Source organism: Aptenodytes patagonicus, chromosome 12, assembly GCF_965638725.1.
Source record: "Aptenodytes patagonicus chromosome 12, bAptPat1.pri.cur, whole genome shotgun sequence".
Lineage (NCBI taxonomy): Eukaryota > Metazoa > Chordata > Aves > Sphenisciformes > Spheniscidae > Aptenodytes > Aptenodytes patagonicus.
In genome coordinates, this window is record NC_134960.1 from 7,530,403 (window position 1) to 7,548,735 (window position 18,333).

The 18,333-nt window shown below is 43.7% G+C and overlaps 1 protein-coding gene across 1 annotated transcript in view; it reads right to left on the minus strand.

The window, feature by feature from the left end:
* Positions 1–12,225, minus strand: part of GLRA1 (glycine receptor alpha 1) — a 39,789-nt gene extending 27,564 nt beyond the window's left edge. Inside the window, exon 1 of the mRNA XM_076349827.1 lies at positions 12,170–12,225. Coding sequence (XP_076205942.1) covers positions 12,170–12,225 — 56 coding nt within the window. The remainder of the gene's footprint in view (positions 1–12,169) is intronic.
* Positions 12,226–18,333: the final 6,108 nt, after the last annotated feature.

Below are 18,333 nucleotides of genomic sequence, written 5' to 3' on the forward strand. Positions count from 1 at the left end.
GATGATAGAAGAGAATTGGAAGTTTAGGGTGGGTTATTGTGGTGTTCAGAGAGAAAATTTTATTCTCCAAATAAACAAAAAGAGGCAAAACATGTAACAAAAATGCTGAGGATGTAGTTTGCATTGGTGCAAGAGTGTTGTCTGAGCCAAGAGCGCCTTGGTGCATTTTAATAGCAACCAGACAGCGGCTTATCTTATTTACGCTGGTGTAATCCCTAGTGGATCTGGCTGAGAAAGTGCTATCAGGCAATCATCACAGCAACAACAATGGAAAGGATCTCTTCAAAGGGTTGATGAACTAGCATAATCTTTTGATATTAACGCTGGCATGTAAGCAGACACCACGAAGCCCCTAGGAGGTCTAGCCCACCAGCAAGCAGGTGGAGGTGAAAACTGGTGTAGATGAACAGCCCAGCTGCTCAGGATACTGAAGAAATGCATTCCTTAAAATGGAGCAGTCAAGCTTTGCAGGACACCTATTACTGGTTTCTCCCAGCCTATACAGGCACTGTTTGCTCTGTCTGAATTATTTTGTTTCAGCTAAACAGATGATGTATTCTTATAAAATGTTATTTGGTATAGAAAGTGGCTCTTCTGCAATCTGGACATGTTCTTTTACTCGGTTCCCAGCTCCCCACTCGGCTGTTTCTTCCTTCTCGTCTCCCCCTTCTCTCTCCCTCACCATTTGTATGGTCTCTGTGTGATATTTTCATGCTTTTTTTTGGCTGTGCCCATGGTTGTCCATCTAATTAAGTCAACATCACAAACTGCCCTGTTCTGGTTGAATGCTGATACTGAGAAATATCAATTTTTTTCTTTGCAAAGAGGAGAGATGAGGGAATTTTAATTAGCACTGGGCCTCTATTCCCCTGTCAAATAACTTAATTGTTAATCATTAATTCTGAGGGTAAAAAATAATGTCTGGCAGCAGAAGCATAAACTGTTGCAAAACAAGTGTTTGCAGAGGAAATATATCTCTGCCACTTGCAGAAGGCTCAGGTCCCTGTGAAGGTAAGCTGGTGCAACACCAGTGGCTTGGGAGAACAGCACTGGGTTTATCCCTCTAGTTGGGCTTTTGGCAGGTTGGGGAAATAGATGGTACTGGATCACTTACCCGGGTTCAGTGCTGCTCAGCAAAGGTTTCTGAAGTGGTTTGTCTGTTTGTTTATTTTTGAAACACAACACAAGCCAGGAAGCTTGGCAGGGATGTGTTGGGAATAGCGTTCAGGTGAGCTGTCTCACACATTTGTCCTTTAAATGTGATGTTTTCTGTAAGCAGGTATCCCAGGGGAGAGGAATATCCGTCAGGTCTTTGAGGCAGGCTGAGGTGACCAGTGTAACACTTCCCGCTATTACCTTCAAAGCCAGGCCTTTCTAGAGCAGTGTGGGGTCTTGGGGAAACAAGGGAATTCATCACCTTAGTTTTACTGACTCCAACAGGCTCTGAGGGGCGTAGTCACAAAAAGAACATCAGACGGCTGGGTGCAGAAACGCACTGTGTCATCCATGATTAACTAGCGTTATCCATGGTGACTCTCCCTCTGCTCTGCTCACCTGGGTTTTCCGAACCATCTCCCTGGTCCCTGAGATGGTGCCTTTTAGGCACAGAGGCCCCTGAGCAGAGACTGGAGCTCAGCAGAGCCCAGCCTGTACTCAGCCTCTGCTGATGCTGGGGCTGCCTGTCTGCATCTTGTCCTCAGCAGCAGGAGGGAGGAAGGACAGACGAGAGATTTTCCTAGTGAAAAAGAAAAGGGACAGCCCTAAACTCTGTACCCAGACTGTTATTTCTGACTGCACATCAGCATGTTATCTTGAGGGAAATGCTGCCAGATGCTGGCCTGGGAAGGCTTGGCAGAGACTGCAAGCAGACTTTTTTTTAATGATTAGATTTACTATCAAAATGAATAGCACAATCAATATTGATATGCAATTCAATTAAAAAGGATGAAACTCATTGTCTGCATGTTTTTCTCTGTCACGTTGTCTGAATTCCTGGCCTACAGCAGTAGAGGTGGACAGGATAAAAGAAGAGCGGAGGCGTGTGGGGAGAAGAGAGCCCCGATGCTGTATTTTTGGCCTGGCATGGTGCAGAGTAGAAGGAGCTCTGAGTGTTACAGATGTGCTGGTTGCATGGTGCTGATTGCAATCCATGTGGTCATGCTAAACTGCTGGCAATTACAGTCCATGCAGTATGGATGCGGGGCGTGCTACGGGGTGAATTTGCAAAGCTAATTTTCAGAGGTGGGGAGGAAATTTGGGCTTGGCTGTTTTCTTAATTCAGCTGAGAGCTTACGCAGTAGAAGCATGGAGCAGACCTGGATGTTGGGCCAGGACAGGAAAATAGTCGTGTACAGTGAGACTGGTGAAATGTGGAATTCAAGAACCTGTGAGAAAGAAATGGGCAATGAGCTATTATTTATCCCTGTTCATGGGGGAGGAGAGGGACGGGAAAGAAAAAGTAGGCTTGTAAAATGTTGCCATCTCTGTCCTGGATGGTTGTGCTCTGTTGCTGTGAGCTGTTTAAACCAATTCTAGCTTTTGCACCAGAAGTATCCTGCAACTACTGCAATGCAGTTGTAATCAGTTAAAGTTTTAACCCAAAGAATCCCAAAACGCTCTCAAAGGTCCTGCACAACATGTTTCCACTGGTCCCTGTGGCTGTACAGGAGGAGAGGAGATGGGAGGCACTTTTCCATAGGCCTCAGGGAATTAACCTTCTGTGATCATTCCCATCCGGGGAAAGCTGCAACAACTTTACTGGAGTAAGAAAAATCTCCTCTTCAGGTGGCAGCATTCAGACGCCTCTGTGTTCCACTGCCGTGTTCCTGCAGCCCGTGGCTCCTACCCCATATGGCAAAGCATCCTGTCTAGAACTATAAAACATCCCAATTACAGTGATTAACTCTATGGAAAGACACCAGCACTTGGAACAACTGCTGACACTGCCTGGACGGAGGAATAAGAAAATAATAAATGACTAGACAATCAGCTGGGGGGGAGAAATCTGCATGTTGTATATAGTTGAGATGGGAAGAGCACAGGGAGACCAACAAATTGTGTGGGAACAGTACTCAGTTGCTTGCAAGATCCCTGCTCTTACAAGGACTGTTGTTCAAACTCTTGTATGTTGCGTGGTCACTCTTGCTTACCTCATATTATAAAAATGTGTGTGTTAAATTCAGTTTTGAAGCCACAGACATTCTGTCTAGTGACATTCTCAACTAATCTCTCTTCCAGAAGGGTCTACAGCTCTTGAAGCACAAGTAGTGACTTTCTGGAGATGTATTGGTCCTAAGCCACTAAGACGGGTTTGAAAACATAACTCAAACAATGGAGAATCACTAGTCGAACACTCGGGTTTTAATCACTTGTGAAATAAATCCAGCAAACGCCAGCATTGACTCTTAAATGAGCGTATACTGAAGATTTTTAAAAAAGTTATAATTGCATTTTTTTATGGAAAAAACAAAGGGAAAAAAGTCCCCGCAAAGACAAACGCATGTGTTTAGCTTCACACACACTGAATATTCCCTTTAAAGTCAAAGGGGCTAGTCAGATAGTTAAAGTTATGCATAAACAGCCTTCCTGAATGCAGTAAATAAAGGGGGGAAATGTCTTTACAAGGCGAGGTTTCATATTCTAGGTAACAATCTCTTCACTGATGTGCTCTTGATTTAGTGTTTGGATGGAGAGCTGCAGTGGGAACCTCAATTGACGTCAGAAGGTTTTAGATCACAGACCAGACAAGTGTCAGAGAATTACAAGAAATCGCAGATGCTCTTCTATCTATAGCTCTGTGGTTGCACCATCAGGCGCGTTTTCATCAGTTCAAATAGCTTGCTATGGCAGCTTTTTAAAAATTAGTTTTAGTTTAAGGATTTATGCTGCTTGTTAAGATTGGATAAGAATATTGTAACTGCTTTTTTCTTTTTTTGATAAATCAGAGGTGGTATGAATAGAATTCTTTTAAAAGAGGTGCAGAGTGCACCACACATGCAGTGCAGAGTGGTGGTGGGTTTTATCTTCTGAAACTTTTTGCTACGGATCCTTTGAAAAGGCCTCCTGAGCTAACACACGCAACCTACCTACAAAATTGTGGGTCCCATAGTACAACTGGGGCTCTCTGATGGGTGTGTGTTGTACTGTGTAAAATGAGTTGCATGATAAGAGAGCTCATTTTGACGTTTTCTGATAAAATTAGTTGTTGTCATTGCAACACAAATACTCTGCTTGAGATGAATGTTCCCTCTGTGCTGTCTGTGATTCTTGGTGTAATTTATCAGTTTATTCATGAACTATAATGAAATGTAACTTCTGGAACGAATGGCTAAGCTCTGGGTTCCCTGCCTAGGAGGGCTTTTCTCCTCCCCACCCCGGCTGCCCTCTGACTTTGGTCTCTTCAGCTCCCTGACAACCCCCCCATCTTTTCAACCCTGGCAGTGCTGCAGGGCCCGTGTTGGTGCAGGAGAACAGGCTGTGTTTGATGAGGCTTGTACTTTGTCAGCCACGCTGCTGGGAGATGGTTTCTAAGCCCATAGCTCTGTGTCAGGGTGTGATGGATGGGGCTGGAAGCTGGAGGATTCTTGGGCATGTGGGGTGGCAGGAGAGGCGGGATGCATGCGTTTTAGTTTGTAAATCAGATCTTGGGAGCTCTGGTGCAGGAAAAAGATCTGTGTGTGTGTGTATATGCCAGGAACTATTGTCCTGCTCAGCAGTGCTTCCAGAGGGTTAAAAGCACTGGAAGTGAACAAAGACGACAAGATTGTAAAGATACCCCACGAAAAGTCACTCTTTTGTCCACAGCCTGTCTTTGCAGTCCTCACGAGGTAAGAAAAGGCTGCCTCACCCAAGAATTCAGAGCATCTCGCTTCCCTACTCCCAGCTGCAGTAATACATGTGGTGCACAGGTCCTGCTGTAATGGGGGACTTGACCCATCCTGTGCAGGGGCTCTTGGCACCAACAAGGCTATTTGGAGCTAAGGATTTTTTAAAGGGTGCTGATAACAGCTGATCCTCGTATGCTTTCAGGTTTTATACCTCCTCCATAAGAGAGGGGAGGAGGGGCCTGTGCCTGGGGCTTTGTACAAAGCATCTTTTTACTTGCATCATCTGAAATGAGAGGGGAAAAAAAAATTCAAAGGAAATTGGGTAAAGGTGAGAAGTGATGAATTTTGTCGGGTTTTCTGCATGATTCCTGGCTCAGCTGTGTCTTGCTGCTGACACAGACGCATGTGATAGTGGTCTGATCCACCACTGATCCCAGTTCCATTGCTATTTATTGATTTGTGTGTTTGCTCCAGCCCTGCTGGGGCTGGGAGACAGGATCCGCATTCTGGGCGAGTGGTTGTAGGGGCAGGTACCGCTTGCAGGGCAGGCGCGGGGGGGGGGAGCTGTTATCAGCAGCTTTAGTCTGAAGGCAGCGTGCACGATGATTGATTGCACTGCAAGCCCTGCTGTTCCATGCATGCGACACTCCTTGTCTTGGCAACGTCTTGGTAGTTTTTTCCCCTCTTCACCCACCCTGCAATGAGGCACTGATAAAAACAAGAGTTCCCTGGCTGCCTGCGAAGGCATTTGGGTTTTTTGTCTTTTTTTTTTTTTTTCCTAATGGGCTGTGAGCCACAGTGGAAGGATGAAGAGGGAGAAATCAAAAGGAAAGCAGGTGCAAAAGTGTGTTCTTTTGTTTCCTCCTCCATCTCAAAATCCAGATTTCGTGGGGTTTGGTAAATTATGGTTTCTCCTGCTTTTCTCAGCTGGCACTTGGATCCAGCGGAGATGTGTTTACAGGATGCCAACTGTGTCTATGTACCAGCCAGATGTGGTGCAGTCCCCAAATCAGCAGCTTACCATGGTGCATTATATGGATGAAATAATTGTCTGCATAATGGGGAGCGCTCAGCACGTGTAAATGACGGGTGCATCTGTCCCTATCTATTTCTGTTCTCTGCAGGCCCTCTCTGTGCCTTGGCCTTACTGAGGGGACAAAAGCTATATTTCTGTTTTTTTTTTTTTTTTGTTTCTGTGCATCAGTCTCTTGAAGTATCAGTAGAGATCTAGGAGCAGCTTGGAGGTGTGTATCTGACCCATAGCACCAGTGTGATCAAAGCATGCAGACCTCCAGGACCAGATCAGCTCGAGCATATCAGCAGTTTCCCAAGAGGTTAAGGGGTCTACATCGTTTTGCACCAACCAGTCATCTTGGCTAAGAAATACCAATGTAAACCACCTCACCTCAAGGGAAATGGTCTCTGTTGTATGGCTTTGTAAACACAAATGTAAATTCTTTGGATAGTTTGGGGGAAAAGTGAGAGAAACAAAGAAGAGATAATTTTTTTTTATTTGCTTCTTTAAGGGGAACTGACCTGCTGAACTAGCAATATTTTATTATGCTGAGTGCAATGCAAAAGTTGCTCTTTTCTGCGCTGTGCAAGTAGGTCTAGAAGTCAGCAGCCAGACAGCCTGTTGTTGAGTTGTCTGATCATGGCTGCTAACGATGCTTCCAGTGCCTTGCACTGGAGCAGCAGGAGGAATCCCTGCTTCTCTCGCTCCTTCCTTTTTGCTTCATTTATCTCAAGTTATTTTTTTTTCTCCAAATGGAAATTATCAAAAGCGCTTGGAATGATTTTTTTTGTCAATCAGAAAATTGAATCAAACCATGATGGGGAAGGTATGCTGGAATGACATTTTTTAGCATGTGAAAGAATATGATAAGCCATTTTTCTTGAAAGGTGTGAGGTGCACAAGTGTAACCGTACTTCATAAGAATAGAAATCATTGTGCCCTTGCTGATAGACAAAGGTCAACAGAAAGTATGCAAGGTAACAATAGCAAATCAAAAGGATAATTTACTGGAAATAGTGAAACCCTGATTTAATGTGCCACAACAGCAAGAGCTGATACAGGCAAATAAAACAGATAGAAGCCAAAATACATTATCAACCCATCTGTCGTCTTAATACTAGTCACTTTGGGATTCTCAAAAAAGCTCCAGGTTATAGAAAATGAGCAAATGAAACTCAGTGAATAGATTTATATGATTTGACATATTTAAATGTTGTGGTTTTGATTTAGATGTTGTGATTTTAAAGCATGATTTATTTTTTAAAACCCTTGTCTTTCATCAGTACCTAAATAGCAACTACATTCTTCAGGTGGTCCGACATCTTGTTCTCAATAATGAAATTTGGAGAGCCCTTTTAACCTGCACACTAGGATGAAATGAGAACAGACTTCTCTGCTGGTTTTCTATCACAGATGAATATCACTGGTTGGTGCTGGGATAATAAAGTAATTTAATTTTGGACATTGGTTAACATCTTAATTCAGATGCTGGGATCCTTTTCTATCCAGGTCAGCTCATGAGGATTTGGTGGGATGAATTTCATAAGCCAACAAGGAAAGTGTTTGCCCGAGAACAGGGGAATTGCAGCGTGCTGTTGCTTACAAGTGCTTTCCTTTTTGACTTGAATCACTTGGTCAGTAGCAGAATGAACTTCTTAGTCTTTAGTCTGTGCTATTAAATCTGAGACACTTAAAACAGTCAGAGGACCTTTTGCTGCTGACTTGCTTCATACATAAGGGTCCCCAGCACCTCTTTCACGGGAGAAGATGAATAAGGGGGGACCAAATTCCCATGCCTAAATTCTTGTTCTTGAAGGAAGTCTCTGTAGACAATTCATATGATGTAATGCTCTTGTATGTAAGGGCAGGATCCTACCATTCCCTCCACATATTGATCTCTTTCCAGAAGCAGCTCCCTTCGGCTATTTGAATGTAAATGTGTTCTGCCAGTGGGACTTGCTGCAGTATATGGTAATGTTCAGTGGGAGTTAAGGTGGACAGCCAGTCTATGTTGCCTAAAATCTGCACAGCACCAATGCTTCAGAGACGGAGGATATTTTATTAGTGCATGTGAGAAACAGCAACATTTTTGTAATGTTTTTGTTAAGCAAGGTGATTATCTATGGTTTTCCTATTCCTTGCACCCAACATAATGGGGGGGGGGATTTTTTTTTTCCCCCCAGACATTTGTGGAGCCTTTCTTTTCTTCTGATCTCTCCAGAGAGCAGGTCTGGAGTTGTTTAAGGCAGCCGTTTAGAGAGGAAGGTTAAGAATAGATTGTGTTAGAAAATATTTTGCGTATTTTACATTGATTTGTCTTACCTAAAATGCAAGTGAACTGTTATGGATGGATGGAAGTGTGTATAAATTCCCTGCAGAAGGCAGTGTCCCAAACACTCTGTGCTTCTACTGGGATTACACCAAATTAATTTATCTTTGTGGAATGATTTGTAAGGGTTTCTAGGTAGAATTGTCTACCTCATCACACTTTCAAACCTTGACTATGTAACCCTTTTAGCAGGGTCTCTAATGGGGCTATTATAGGTTGCAGACCAAAGAAGCTAAAGAGTGTCCTTAGAGCCATCTGGTCCAAGCCTTTGCTAAATCATTTTTATTTTGTGGAGGAGCCGACAGACTCAGCAGAGGTACAACTTCTGATAGATTTTGGTTAGCATGAGGAAAATACTCTTTAACTACTGGGAATATCTGCCACGTTGCTTAGCTTGTGGATCTGGAAGCCTCTCGTTAGCGCTTCATTTGCAGGTACCTCTGTAATGCTATCTAGCACTGCAGAGCTATAGCAGAAGGTTTGGAGATAACATGCACATTGCTCTCCTTTTCCTTCCCCTGCCTCTTCTTCTGTTGTATTTTCAAGGGGCTGAAATCGGCAGCTCTCCAATCACCTACTTTGCTTGTCAAGTCTGTTTTAGGAAAAAGTGTCTGTCTTTCCACAAAGTTAAGAGGCATCATATTCACAATGGCATCTTCTTATTGTTTTAAAAACTGGAATCAAAGAGCTCTGTTACTGACAGGAGGGACTACAAAAATGCCAGTCAGAGCAATCCAATAGTGTCTGAGGCTGGCAGCAACTTTTAGCCTGTGAATCATTTGGAGCAGTAGCCTTGAATCACTCCTGCTAGCTGACAGCTTGCTGTTCAGAGGGGGCCAAGTCTGATCTTGATCCAGTGAAGGTCATGCTGCTGATTCCTGATGTACAGAAGTGCAATTAGGACAAGAATCAGACCTAAACAATTTCAAAGCCTCACAGGACAGTGTCCAGTTGGGTAAGGTGCCAGTTCTAGGCTACCTTTTATCTCCTAACTTGTATAAGGTGCATTCCTATCCCCAGGCTTATGCAGTGGTGTTTCTGGACCACTACAGCTATTAAAATGCGATGGTACAACAGAAAGTCCAGGCAAGGTCATCACAGGGTAAGGGTAGCTTTTTCTTCTATGTGAAGGAATTCACAGCTGAACCAGGGTATGAACATGCAGTGTATGTAGTTAGACTTTGGTAGAATGTCTGTGTATGTCTGCACAGATGTAAGCAGGACATCCGGAAGTCCCTGTGTAAATATTCAATCTATTTTTATTTTCAAGAAATAGCATTTTGCCTTAGAGATATGTGCAAGGAAAGGCTGGTCAAGCAGTCTGTCTGGCAGAAGACACTCTTCACCTCCCACCCCATCGCTGCCTCTACCCAGGTTCTTAGTAAATGTCTTAGTCACAGCTAAGTGACTGCAGTCCGAGAAGGCAGGTAACAAAATGGCAAATGCTTTTCCATAAAGGAAGGCATGTCAGAATAAGCCACTTATCGCAAATTCCTTCTAAAACACCCCAACTGTAACGGAAACAAATATCATATTGGCAATACCATAATGTTTGCATTCCCACACCAGCTGTTACTCTTTCCCACAGGGTCTTGTTTTTTAAAAGGCTGACAAAGGACATTTTTTAAGCAACAGATCTAGTCTTATTTCCTATATTGGCTGTATCTAATTTTCCTTTGGACTTTGGATTTTTCTTTATGGTATATGTGCTAACATATAACATTCCCTTTCCAGAATATTTTTGATGGGGTGTACCACACTTTATTGTCAGCCTGTAATTTAAAGCAGTGCATACTTCTCTTACAGGTCATTGGATTATCAGCTTGTGGGGTTTTAAAATATTATGTATGACTGAGTGCTGGAGTAATCCGCACACTAAATTTATGAATGACTGTTAATGAATAAACTTCTCTTACTGAAACTGAAATAGCACAGCTATTCCTGGACCAGAAAGGCTGGTAGATTTTTGGCCTGTAAATTGAGCACATAACACAAAGTGGCAGAAAACAGAAAAACATCGCTGAGAGTCAGTTCTGAGCAGGAATTACTGATTTTTATTTTCTTGTTTTGAAAATGATTGCAGTATATAAAACAACTAGCTTTCAACATCTCCCTGTAATTGAATTAAAGCATTTTCAAATTTTCTTAAGTGTTAATTCCAGGAAAACTAGACTTCCAGAAATACTTTTTGTATGCAATAAGACATAATCATATATAGCACGTATGTATGTATGTGCATATGTATAAAACTTATAACAGTATAAACATTTACATTAGAACCTGAAGGGACTGGTTTACCAAGGTTTTGAATGCCCAGGACTTTAATAGATGTGCTGAGAATCTGTAAGTGCTCACACGTGTCGTGTGATGCATAAGTGTGCATCATAGAACAGGATCAGCAAGACAAGTATGTATCAATTTCACTTGTTCAGGCAGTTCAGAGGAAAGCCAGACAGATGCTTTAATGCCTGGGCCATAAGAAACTCAAGCCTGGAAATGCTCTTTTTTTTATTTTCCTTTTGCCTTCTAGCTTATTTATGGACAACATTCCAGAGCATTTGTGTTGCTTAATCTTGTATTTTATCTCTATGCTTCAACATCGTTTAACTGAAGAGTTTATTGCGCATACATAGGCTTCCTTTTAGTCCAACCCACTATATTGTGCAGCACTGCTTTACACTTGTGACTACCTAAGATGAGAAAGGATGACTGAAGTATTAGGTGTTGGGCATTGCTTTTCAGATATTGGTGATTTTAGTTATTTCTAGAATTTCTTCCTTGGTTTACCTAACAGACAAACATTAAATGCTTTGAATTCATGTTACAATCTTGCTGTCTCTAATTTTCTGTGGAATTATAGAAAAAGTGGGGATATCCCAATTTTTATGCCTGGAAAGACTTTAGTGTTCAAAAGGAAAGAGACTGCTAGATAGAAAAGTCTGGCCAGTATCAGCAGGTCTGCTACTGTGACTCATAAAAATAATAAGTATTACACCAGTGATGTATATGTAAATAATGTCTGTTCTTTCATGTTAAACTATAAGCTCAGACTTTGTCAAAATCCAGAAATGCAGAAGTAAAAGCCATGCAACTGAAGTGCAGTCTAAGACTGATGAGCAAGTTTGGGTCATGAAAGAAGGGGTGGTTTGTTTGCTTGTTTTTTTTAATTGCATGTATCTGGCATCTATCACTTGCTACAGCAGGCTGCATTATTCATGCAAATACAGAAAAGCTTCTACCTTCCAATATTTTTTTTGTCCATTTAATAAAAACACTGCAAGGAGAGATGGACCAGAAACTGTTCCTTCTCCTACCTTAGCCTTAATGAGAAACTGAACACATCTAAACCAGAGTCAAAACACAGCTAGTCGACAATAGGTATAATAGCAAAAAGCTCCCCACATCCCCTTTGGCTTTCATTTCGATTCTGCAAGGGAAGGATGTTGAAAACAACATGAAAGAAAAAAGTTGGGAACGAAGGTGACTATTTCTTTGCTTTCAGTGACTTCAGACATAGCAAGCTGAGGAGATTAGGGTGAGCCCTCCTTGAAAAGGAGTCCCACGATTTCTCAAGATAACATAGCTAAGCAGTGAAAGCATCCCACGGAACTCACCTTAACCTGCAATCTGAGGATGGGGAGGGGGTGAGGGTGGGAATATTTACCCGGGCAAATTCAAGTGCAGCATTCCCAGCCGCCACTAGTTGTCACTTTGCAACCAGCCGGGGTCGGTGTTTTCAGCACTGCGGTTAGCGAGATTGCGGTGCTAATTAAACGGAGTAACTCCCAAAGCCGCGGAAAGTCCCGAGCCCGGGGCTGGGCGATAGCCAGTCTCGGGGAACCGAGAGGAGGCGAAAAGGCAGCTCGAGAAAGGCGGAACGCAGCTGTCATAGGGCTGAGGCTGTGTCTAGGGGCTATGCCCTGAGTTTGGGGTCGGCACGGCAGTCCAGCCCGGCAGCACCCCGTGCGCACACACTCCTCCCGTAAAGCCGAGCCTTACCTGAAGAAAACGATCGTCTCCCACACATAGACTCCCAGCGCGTTGACGTTGCACATTTTTCCAGCTCTCGCTGTTTGTGTGGGTTTTTTTGTACTCCGTGAGGGGTGGGCCGGTGGGCTTGGCCAGTAAAGTAACCCGGCACTCGGGGAGAATTGGTAGGGGAAGCGAGCCACCCCTCCCGAGGCGGGCTGGGCAGGGGGAAGGCCGGGAGGGCTCCGGTCAGCACCCTGGACAGTAGCGGGAAGGGCGGTCCCGGTCAGCACCCTGGACAGCGTCTGACGGGCGCCCCGGTCAGCACCCTGGACAGCGGCGGTGCGCGGCGCTCCGCGGGCGCCTGCCGAGCGGCCGGCGGCTCCGCTCCGGCGCTGCCTTGGCTCGTCCCTCCTCTCCGCCTGTGCCCCCGCCACCGCCACTGCCACTGCAGTGGTGCTCGGGGCCGGAGGACCAGGCTTCCCGCACCGAAATCTCCCTTCAGCGGGATCTCGCTCCGGACATCAGGCTGGCGAGAGGGGAAGACGCAGGGGGTGTAGGTTTGCCATCAGGGTGGTGGGGGTAGGATGGGAGGAGGGGGGACACCTTCAACAACCCAGGGATTTAATTTCCGCTGCTAGCCGGGGTATCTTCCTAATTACATCCACAGGAATTTGTCAGTGTGGAGCCGTGCTGCAGTCCCGGTTGTGTCGCTTTCCTGCCCGCCGTTTGGCTGCTGTTGATTCCTGCTTCCTGGGCTATTTTCCTCCCGAATAAGTTATTGCTGCTGTAGGGAAGATGTCCCATTGCTCAGGGCTAGAGCGGAGGGGAGCGAAGGGGAAGTTTCTTGGGAAGCACTCCCATTGTGCTCGGAAAGAAAGTGGCTCAGTGTCCTCCTAATGCATCTCATTTCCCCTCTGCCCTCTCTCCCCTGCTAGGACTCGCCAGATCTTGGGAGTTTCTTGCTGCATTAATTTACTAAACTAAAAAAAAAAAAAGGGGGGGGGGAGGTGGAGAAGAGGGAAGGCAGAGGGGAGGGGGTAACTCAGCCTTTCCACCACCCCAAGGCCCTCCTCTTAGCTGTGTTCATTGGTCTCGGGGCTGAAAAAACTACTCTAGGACGTGGTTGGATAAACGCATGTTGTTCAGCAGAAGCTGTTAACCTCTAAAGCGCTGATACATTTTGGTTTATTTCGATTTTTTTAACCTGAATCCCTGTCTTTTTAAGAAGTCTCTGAAACCGTCTTCCTTGACAGGGCAAGCGTAACGTGCCGTAAGTCTCCATCTCGTGGAAGATCCGCTTGGCTAGCGGTTGCTATGTGTTGCTGGTGGCTTTTAAGGAACATCTCTGTGTTGCTGTTTTTTGTTTGTTGTTTTGGGTTTTTTTTTTCCTTTTTCCTTTTCTCTTTGCTTTACTTGATTATTTTTTTCCCTCTTGCATTTGGTTTTGCAAAGAGGTTTGGCAAACACCAGAGCCATCAAGGCCAGGGCAGGTAAGGAGCGTTTAGCTGTTTCTTATCGTAGCTCCAGCACCCTGGGCTCCGGCTGTGCTCGCAGGGTGCTGAGTGTGGTGGTCGGGGCGGGGAGGGATGGGCTCCTTAGTCACTTTGTCAGCGTGTCACTCTGCTCGGCTTCTCAGCAACTTCTGAGAATTGAAATTAAAACCTAGCTCTCCTAAATAATCTAGGATTTCTTTCTTTTCTCTTGTCCCGGTGTAATCGGATTTTTCTTCTTTAAGTTCCGTTTTGTTTACTTGTCCTGTGCTTTGCAAAACTCCCCATGGCAAAGAAAGAGTCAGGTTTTTTTAACCCCTTTTTAGCTGCTTTTAATCTCTTCAAAGACTCGTCCCATCCCACAGTGGGAAGGTGGAGGTGAAATGGACTGCTTGCTCCACCACTACTGTAGCCCCCAGGCTAGGAAATAACCAAGGTTTTCTTCTCACTTTGGGTTGTATCTCAGAGGACCTTACTGCCATACTAAGATTCACCTGATGTGTTTGATCTCCTGTTTTTATTTGTTTTAAAGCAGTATGTTTACTTTAGCTAAGCAGACAGAAATATCCTTTGGGTTGTCATTCAGAAGAAAAGGGAAGAAAGACCTGCCTGGCTTCTAGCCATTGATACAGAAGGAATGTAATCTGATTTAGTCCAGCTACTGGGTCTCAATGTCTAGCTAGATTAATAATAGGCTCTGATTTCAACTTATGGAGATTCCTGGGGACATGATTCCATGCAGCGTTTTCTGCCTGCTGCTTGCTGGCTCCTCGCTGTACTTTCTCTCCTGATATTTATCCCCGCATGGATGTGCCTCTGTCACTGTGCTTTTCCAGCCCCCAGTGTGCTGACAGACCAGAGGAGGAGCTCCAAACTGGGATTGTTAACAGGACCCACAGTGCAGGAGAGAAATGGTGTTTCCCTGCATTTTTACTGGGAAGCAGGACAAAGAGCAGGAGGCAGAATCATCTCTTGGCATCTGTGGGTTAAATCTAGAGGTTAATCAGCCTTCTGGTTCCCTTAGAAATGGGGTCTGTAAGAGATACAACTGTCTCGTGTGATTTCTGCCTTTGTTGTAAGTTTGATCTTCTTTATACCAAAGGAATCTGGACTTGCCTCCTTTTGTCCCCACTTGCTCTCCTTGTGCTACCTTGGGTTAGGGGAGCAGGGTGGCTGTGCATAGGATCAAGAAAACAGACGAATCTCTGTGTCTATATAACACAAAGAAGCTTCACAGTCATTCCTGTCGAAGGGTCTCAAAACTGCTTTTCCCAGGGAAAGAACTTATCTGCTTTGCTGTCGTCTATCCTGGTGACGATGGTGACTGAGTGATTTGCGTGGGCCCAGAGACTCTTCTGCTGGTATTCAAACACTTTTTCTTACTGAAGAGAAATAGGAGTAGTATTTGCTTTGGTATTTGGGGAAACAGAGGCAAAAGCAGGTTGCAATAGATGTTTGGAGCAGGTCTAGGTGTCAAGATGATTTAGATCAGGGAGTAAAATTAAAAGAAATGTAAATTTAAGGGATGTGAGTTTTGCATGTCTTATCAGGAGGACCCCAAAGGATCCTGCACCTTCTGCATTATGTGTTTTGTTGTGATTGGAAAAGGAACATATTCTGGATAAAAATTTCCTTGTTTATGTTTTGGTGTGGTGGTGTGGTTTTTTGGGTTTTTTTTTTGTGTTGTGTGTTTTTTTTTTTTCTTTTCCTAGGGATATCTGCCTCTAGACCGTATGCTCTTGTATCCCCTCCTGGTGCCAAGGCAGTTGTTGCTTGCTCGCCTTGGTACAATGCGTGCTGCTTGTATGTGTCAGACCTTGGTCAGGGTGGCTCCACATCCTTGTGAGTTCCCGTTCTCTGACTTAACCCAGATGATTCAAGAAACAGCCAACCAGGCCCCACTGAAACCCACCTATAGGGATATCCATGGTGAAGTTGCCCACATTGGCTCTGTACAGTGCCTGATTTTGTTTCCTTTTGCTCTCCAAGAAGATAAGGGCAGATAAACTGGAAATCAGGTCTGGAGATCTAATAAGGGCTGGAAGTCAATTTTATTACCATTACTGTAAGTAACCATTGTCATCGGGTACTGCTTGGCAGGACTCCTCTCCCTGGCTCTGTCCTGGCTTGCTCTTAGATTGGGTTTTAGCTCTCTGCTTGGTTTTGCTGCAGTGCTTTGATTTTTTTTGGGAGCATTTACTTGCCAGGTCTCTTATTTTTCGAGCAGAGTCCAAATGGTTTTGAAAGGCATTTGTCTTTCTCTGGTGAAACTTGCACAAATGACAGAGTTGAAGATAACTTATCATGATGTCAAATGAGGCTCTTAAAATTAGAATTACCTGCTGTGTGTTCACCTTGTTGTTGGTTTTTGGTTTTTTTTTTTAGTTTGTTTCAAAGTGGATGAGTCTTGTAAAACTCGCTGTAGGTGAAGTTGTCTGGGAAGCTTCTGTGTCATCTTCTTTCTGGTCTGCGAGTGATGGATTCTCTTCAACATAAGACACCACAAAGATGGGTATTGCAGGGTAACTGCTGGAGTAGGATAAAATGTCTTCTCATTTAAGAGGTCAGTTTTTACATCTAAACTTTCAAGAGCAGGTCAATATTTTAGAAGTTGCAGCAGACAGTGAAATGTCACCGGCACAACAACCAACAGATGGGATTGAATTCTGTGCAGTTCTAGGCTTACTTCAATGGAAAGGAATTTGCTTGGGCTGAGGACACTTGCTCTATGACAGAGGGCTAGATCTTGACTCTGTCTTAATCTCATTACTGTCTTCACTGCAGGTGAATTTGATTTTTATCCTTCCTTACGGTGATTCAAACCTTTCAGTTAGTACTGATGGCTGAAGACTCTGTAATGACTCAGTCCAGCCAGTGCAGCTGTTTTTCTGTTTCTCTCCACTGTTCTTCAGTGTTTTAGATAGATGGACAACTGGCTTTCATTTGTTTCAGGCATCACTGGCTTCTGATGTTTTCTATATGAGATCTTAATCTTCAGTGATATCATGGTTGGCTAGTCTACAGATGCCGATTACCAGAAACAGGATGACTGTAATCAAGAATGGGCCATTAGGTGGCTGGTGGGATGAGATGCAGCCGTGTAGGGAGATGAAGACAGGGATATGACAAAGAATTTGTGAAATAACACTTTTGTCTTGGGCTCTCTGGGCATGAGGGCTAACGAAGTTAGAAGTAAGTCTTGCCAAGACAGTGAGGGTTATGACCTTGAAGGGTACCTGCAAGCTACGGCTCTTCAAGAAGAAGGAGCTGCTGTTATATGTTGCTGGGCGGACATTATACCCCCAGCGCTGAAACGTGGAACTGCCACAAGATCCCCTGAAAACCAAAGACATGCAAGCTGAACAAAGGGATGACCTGAAGTCATGGTTAATTGTATAAGGCAATTGTACAAGATACCATCTCCTGGCCTATCTCCTCTCCCAAAAGCTCAGTCGCCGTATCTGAAGCTTTCCAAATTTTATTCTTCATAGAGTGGCAGGTAATAAATAGCAAATAATAATTTAGTGATGTTTGTTTATTAATTGCCAGTCAAAGGCTGGGACTGATCCAGAACAGAGTTACTGAAATGCACCTATAACCGTAAGTCTCTTGTTTCAATACGTCTTCTCTTGATTCTTTGTAGAGTAGGAGCAGATCAGGCCTTTTGGTAGGAAGGATCAAATCAGACTTCTCAGGGAATGCGACAGGAGCCATGGGAAACATAATGGTTTAAAAAAAAGCATAATGCTTTTAATTTCTTTTTAGCACTCAACTAAAATTTAGGGACACCTGCAGAAAAGGGTGTGCATGAGGAGTAATAGATAATCTGATGATATGTCCGTCAGTAGGTACAAGTCTTTTGTGGCTGAAAAGAATCTACTTTCTAATTGTGCCCTTTTCTTTCTTCATTATTTTTCTAGCTATGAGAGTCAGGGAATATCTGCTCCCCCGGTTTCCTTCATGTGGTACCTCCCTGATCCTTTCCCTTTAAAGAATGCAACGGAATTTCTTCTCTGTGAAGAAAATGAATCTTTCAACATTCCTGGTAGCCTGTGAGTTAATCTTCTTTTTGATGGTTGATAGTATTGCTTAAAGACAAGGGGAACCCAGAAGGCCTTGGAAATCGCTCTGTGACTAGATGAATGTGCACCCTGTACTGAGAATTAACCTAAAGCCTCATTCACAACTGCAAGTTGATTTCATTCTTGATCTGTTTTTCATCTCTGGGTTTTATAGCAGGTAGATCCATTTTTAGTTTCTTTTGATTACGTTTTTAAAATTAAAATTCTGATAATAAATTCATTTATGGGGGTAAACACTTTCAAGCTGAGCATGCACACACACTGCTTTCCTTCCTCAAATAAATTACAGGATTTTCAGTGAAGAAGTGGCTAGCATAGCAGTAAAGTACACTCAGCGTATCTTGGGAATACTAAATCCATTATTGTCAGTTTGTCCTTTGGAGAATGGCTAATAAGGAAATAGTGCCCCAAGAACTTGGATTGTGCTTCCCAAGACAGAGATTCAAATTGCTACAGGAGCACTACTTGCCTTTTGACACTGAACAAATGAAAAATAAATTTGAAATTAAAATTAAGTTCAGGGATTTTTTACAAAGGATTATAAAGCAAATTCCTATTCAGTTAATTTCCATGTGTAGTAAGCTATTTCTGTGCAAGATGGTTCAACCAAATACAATTT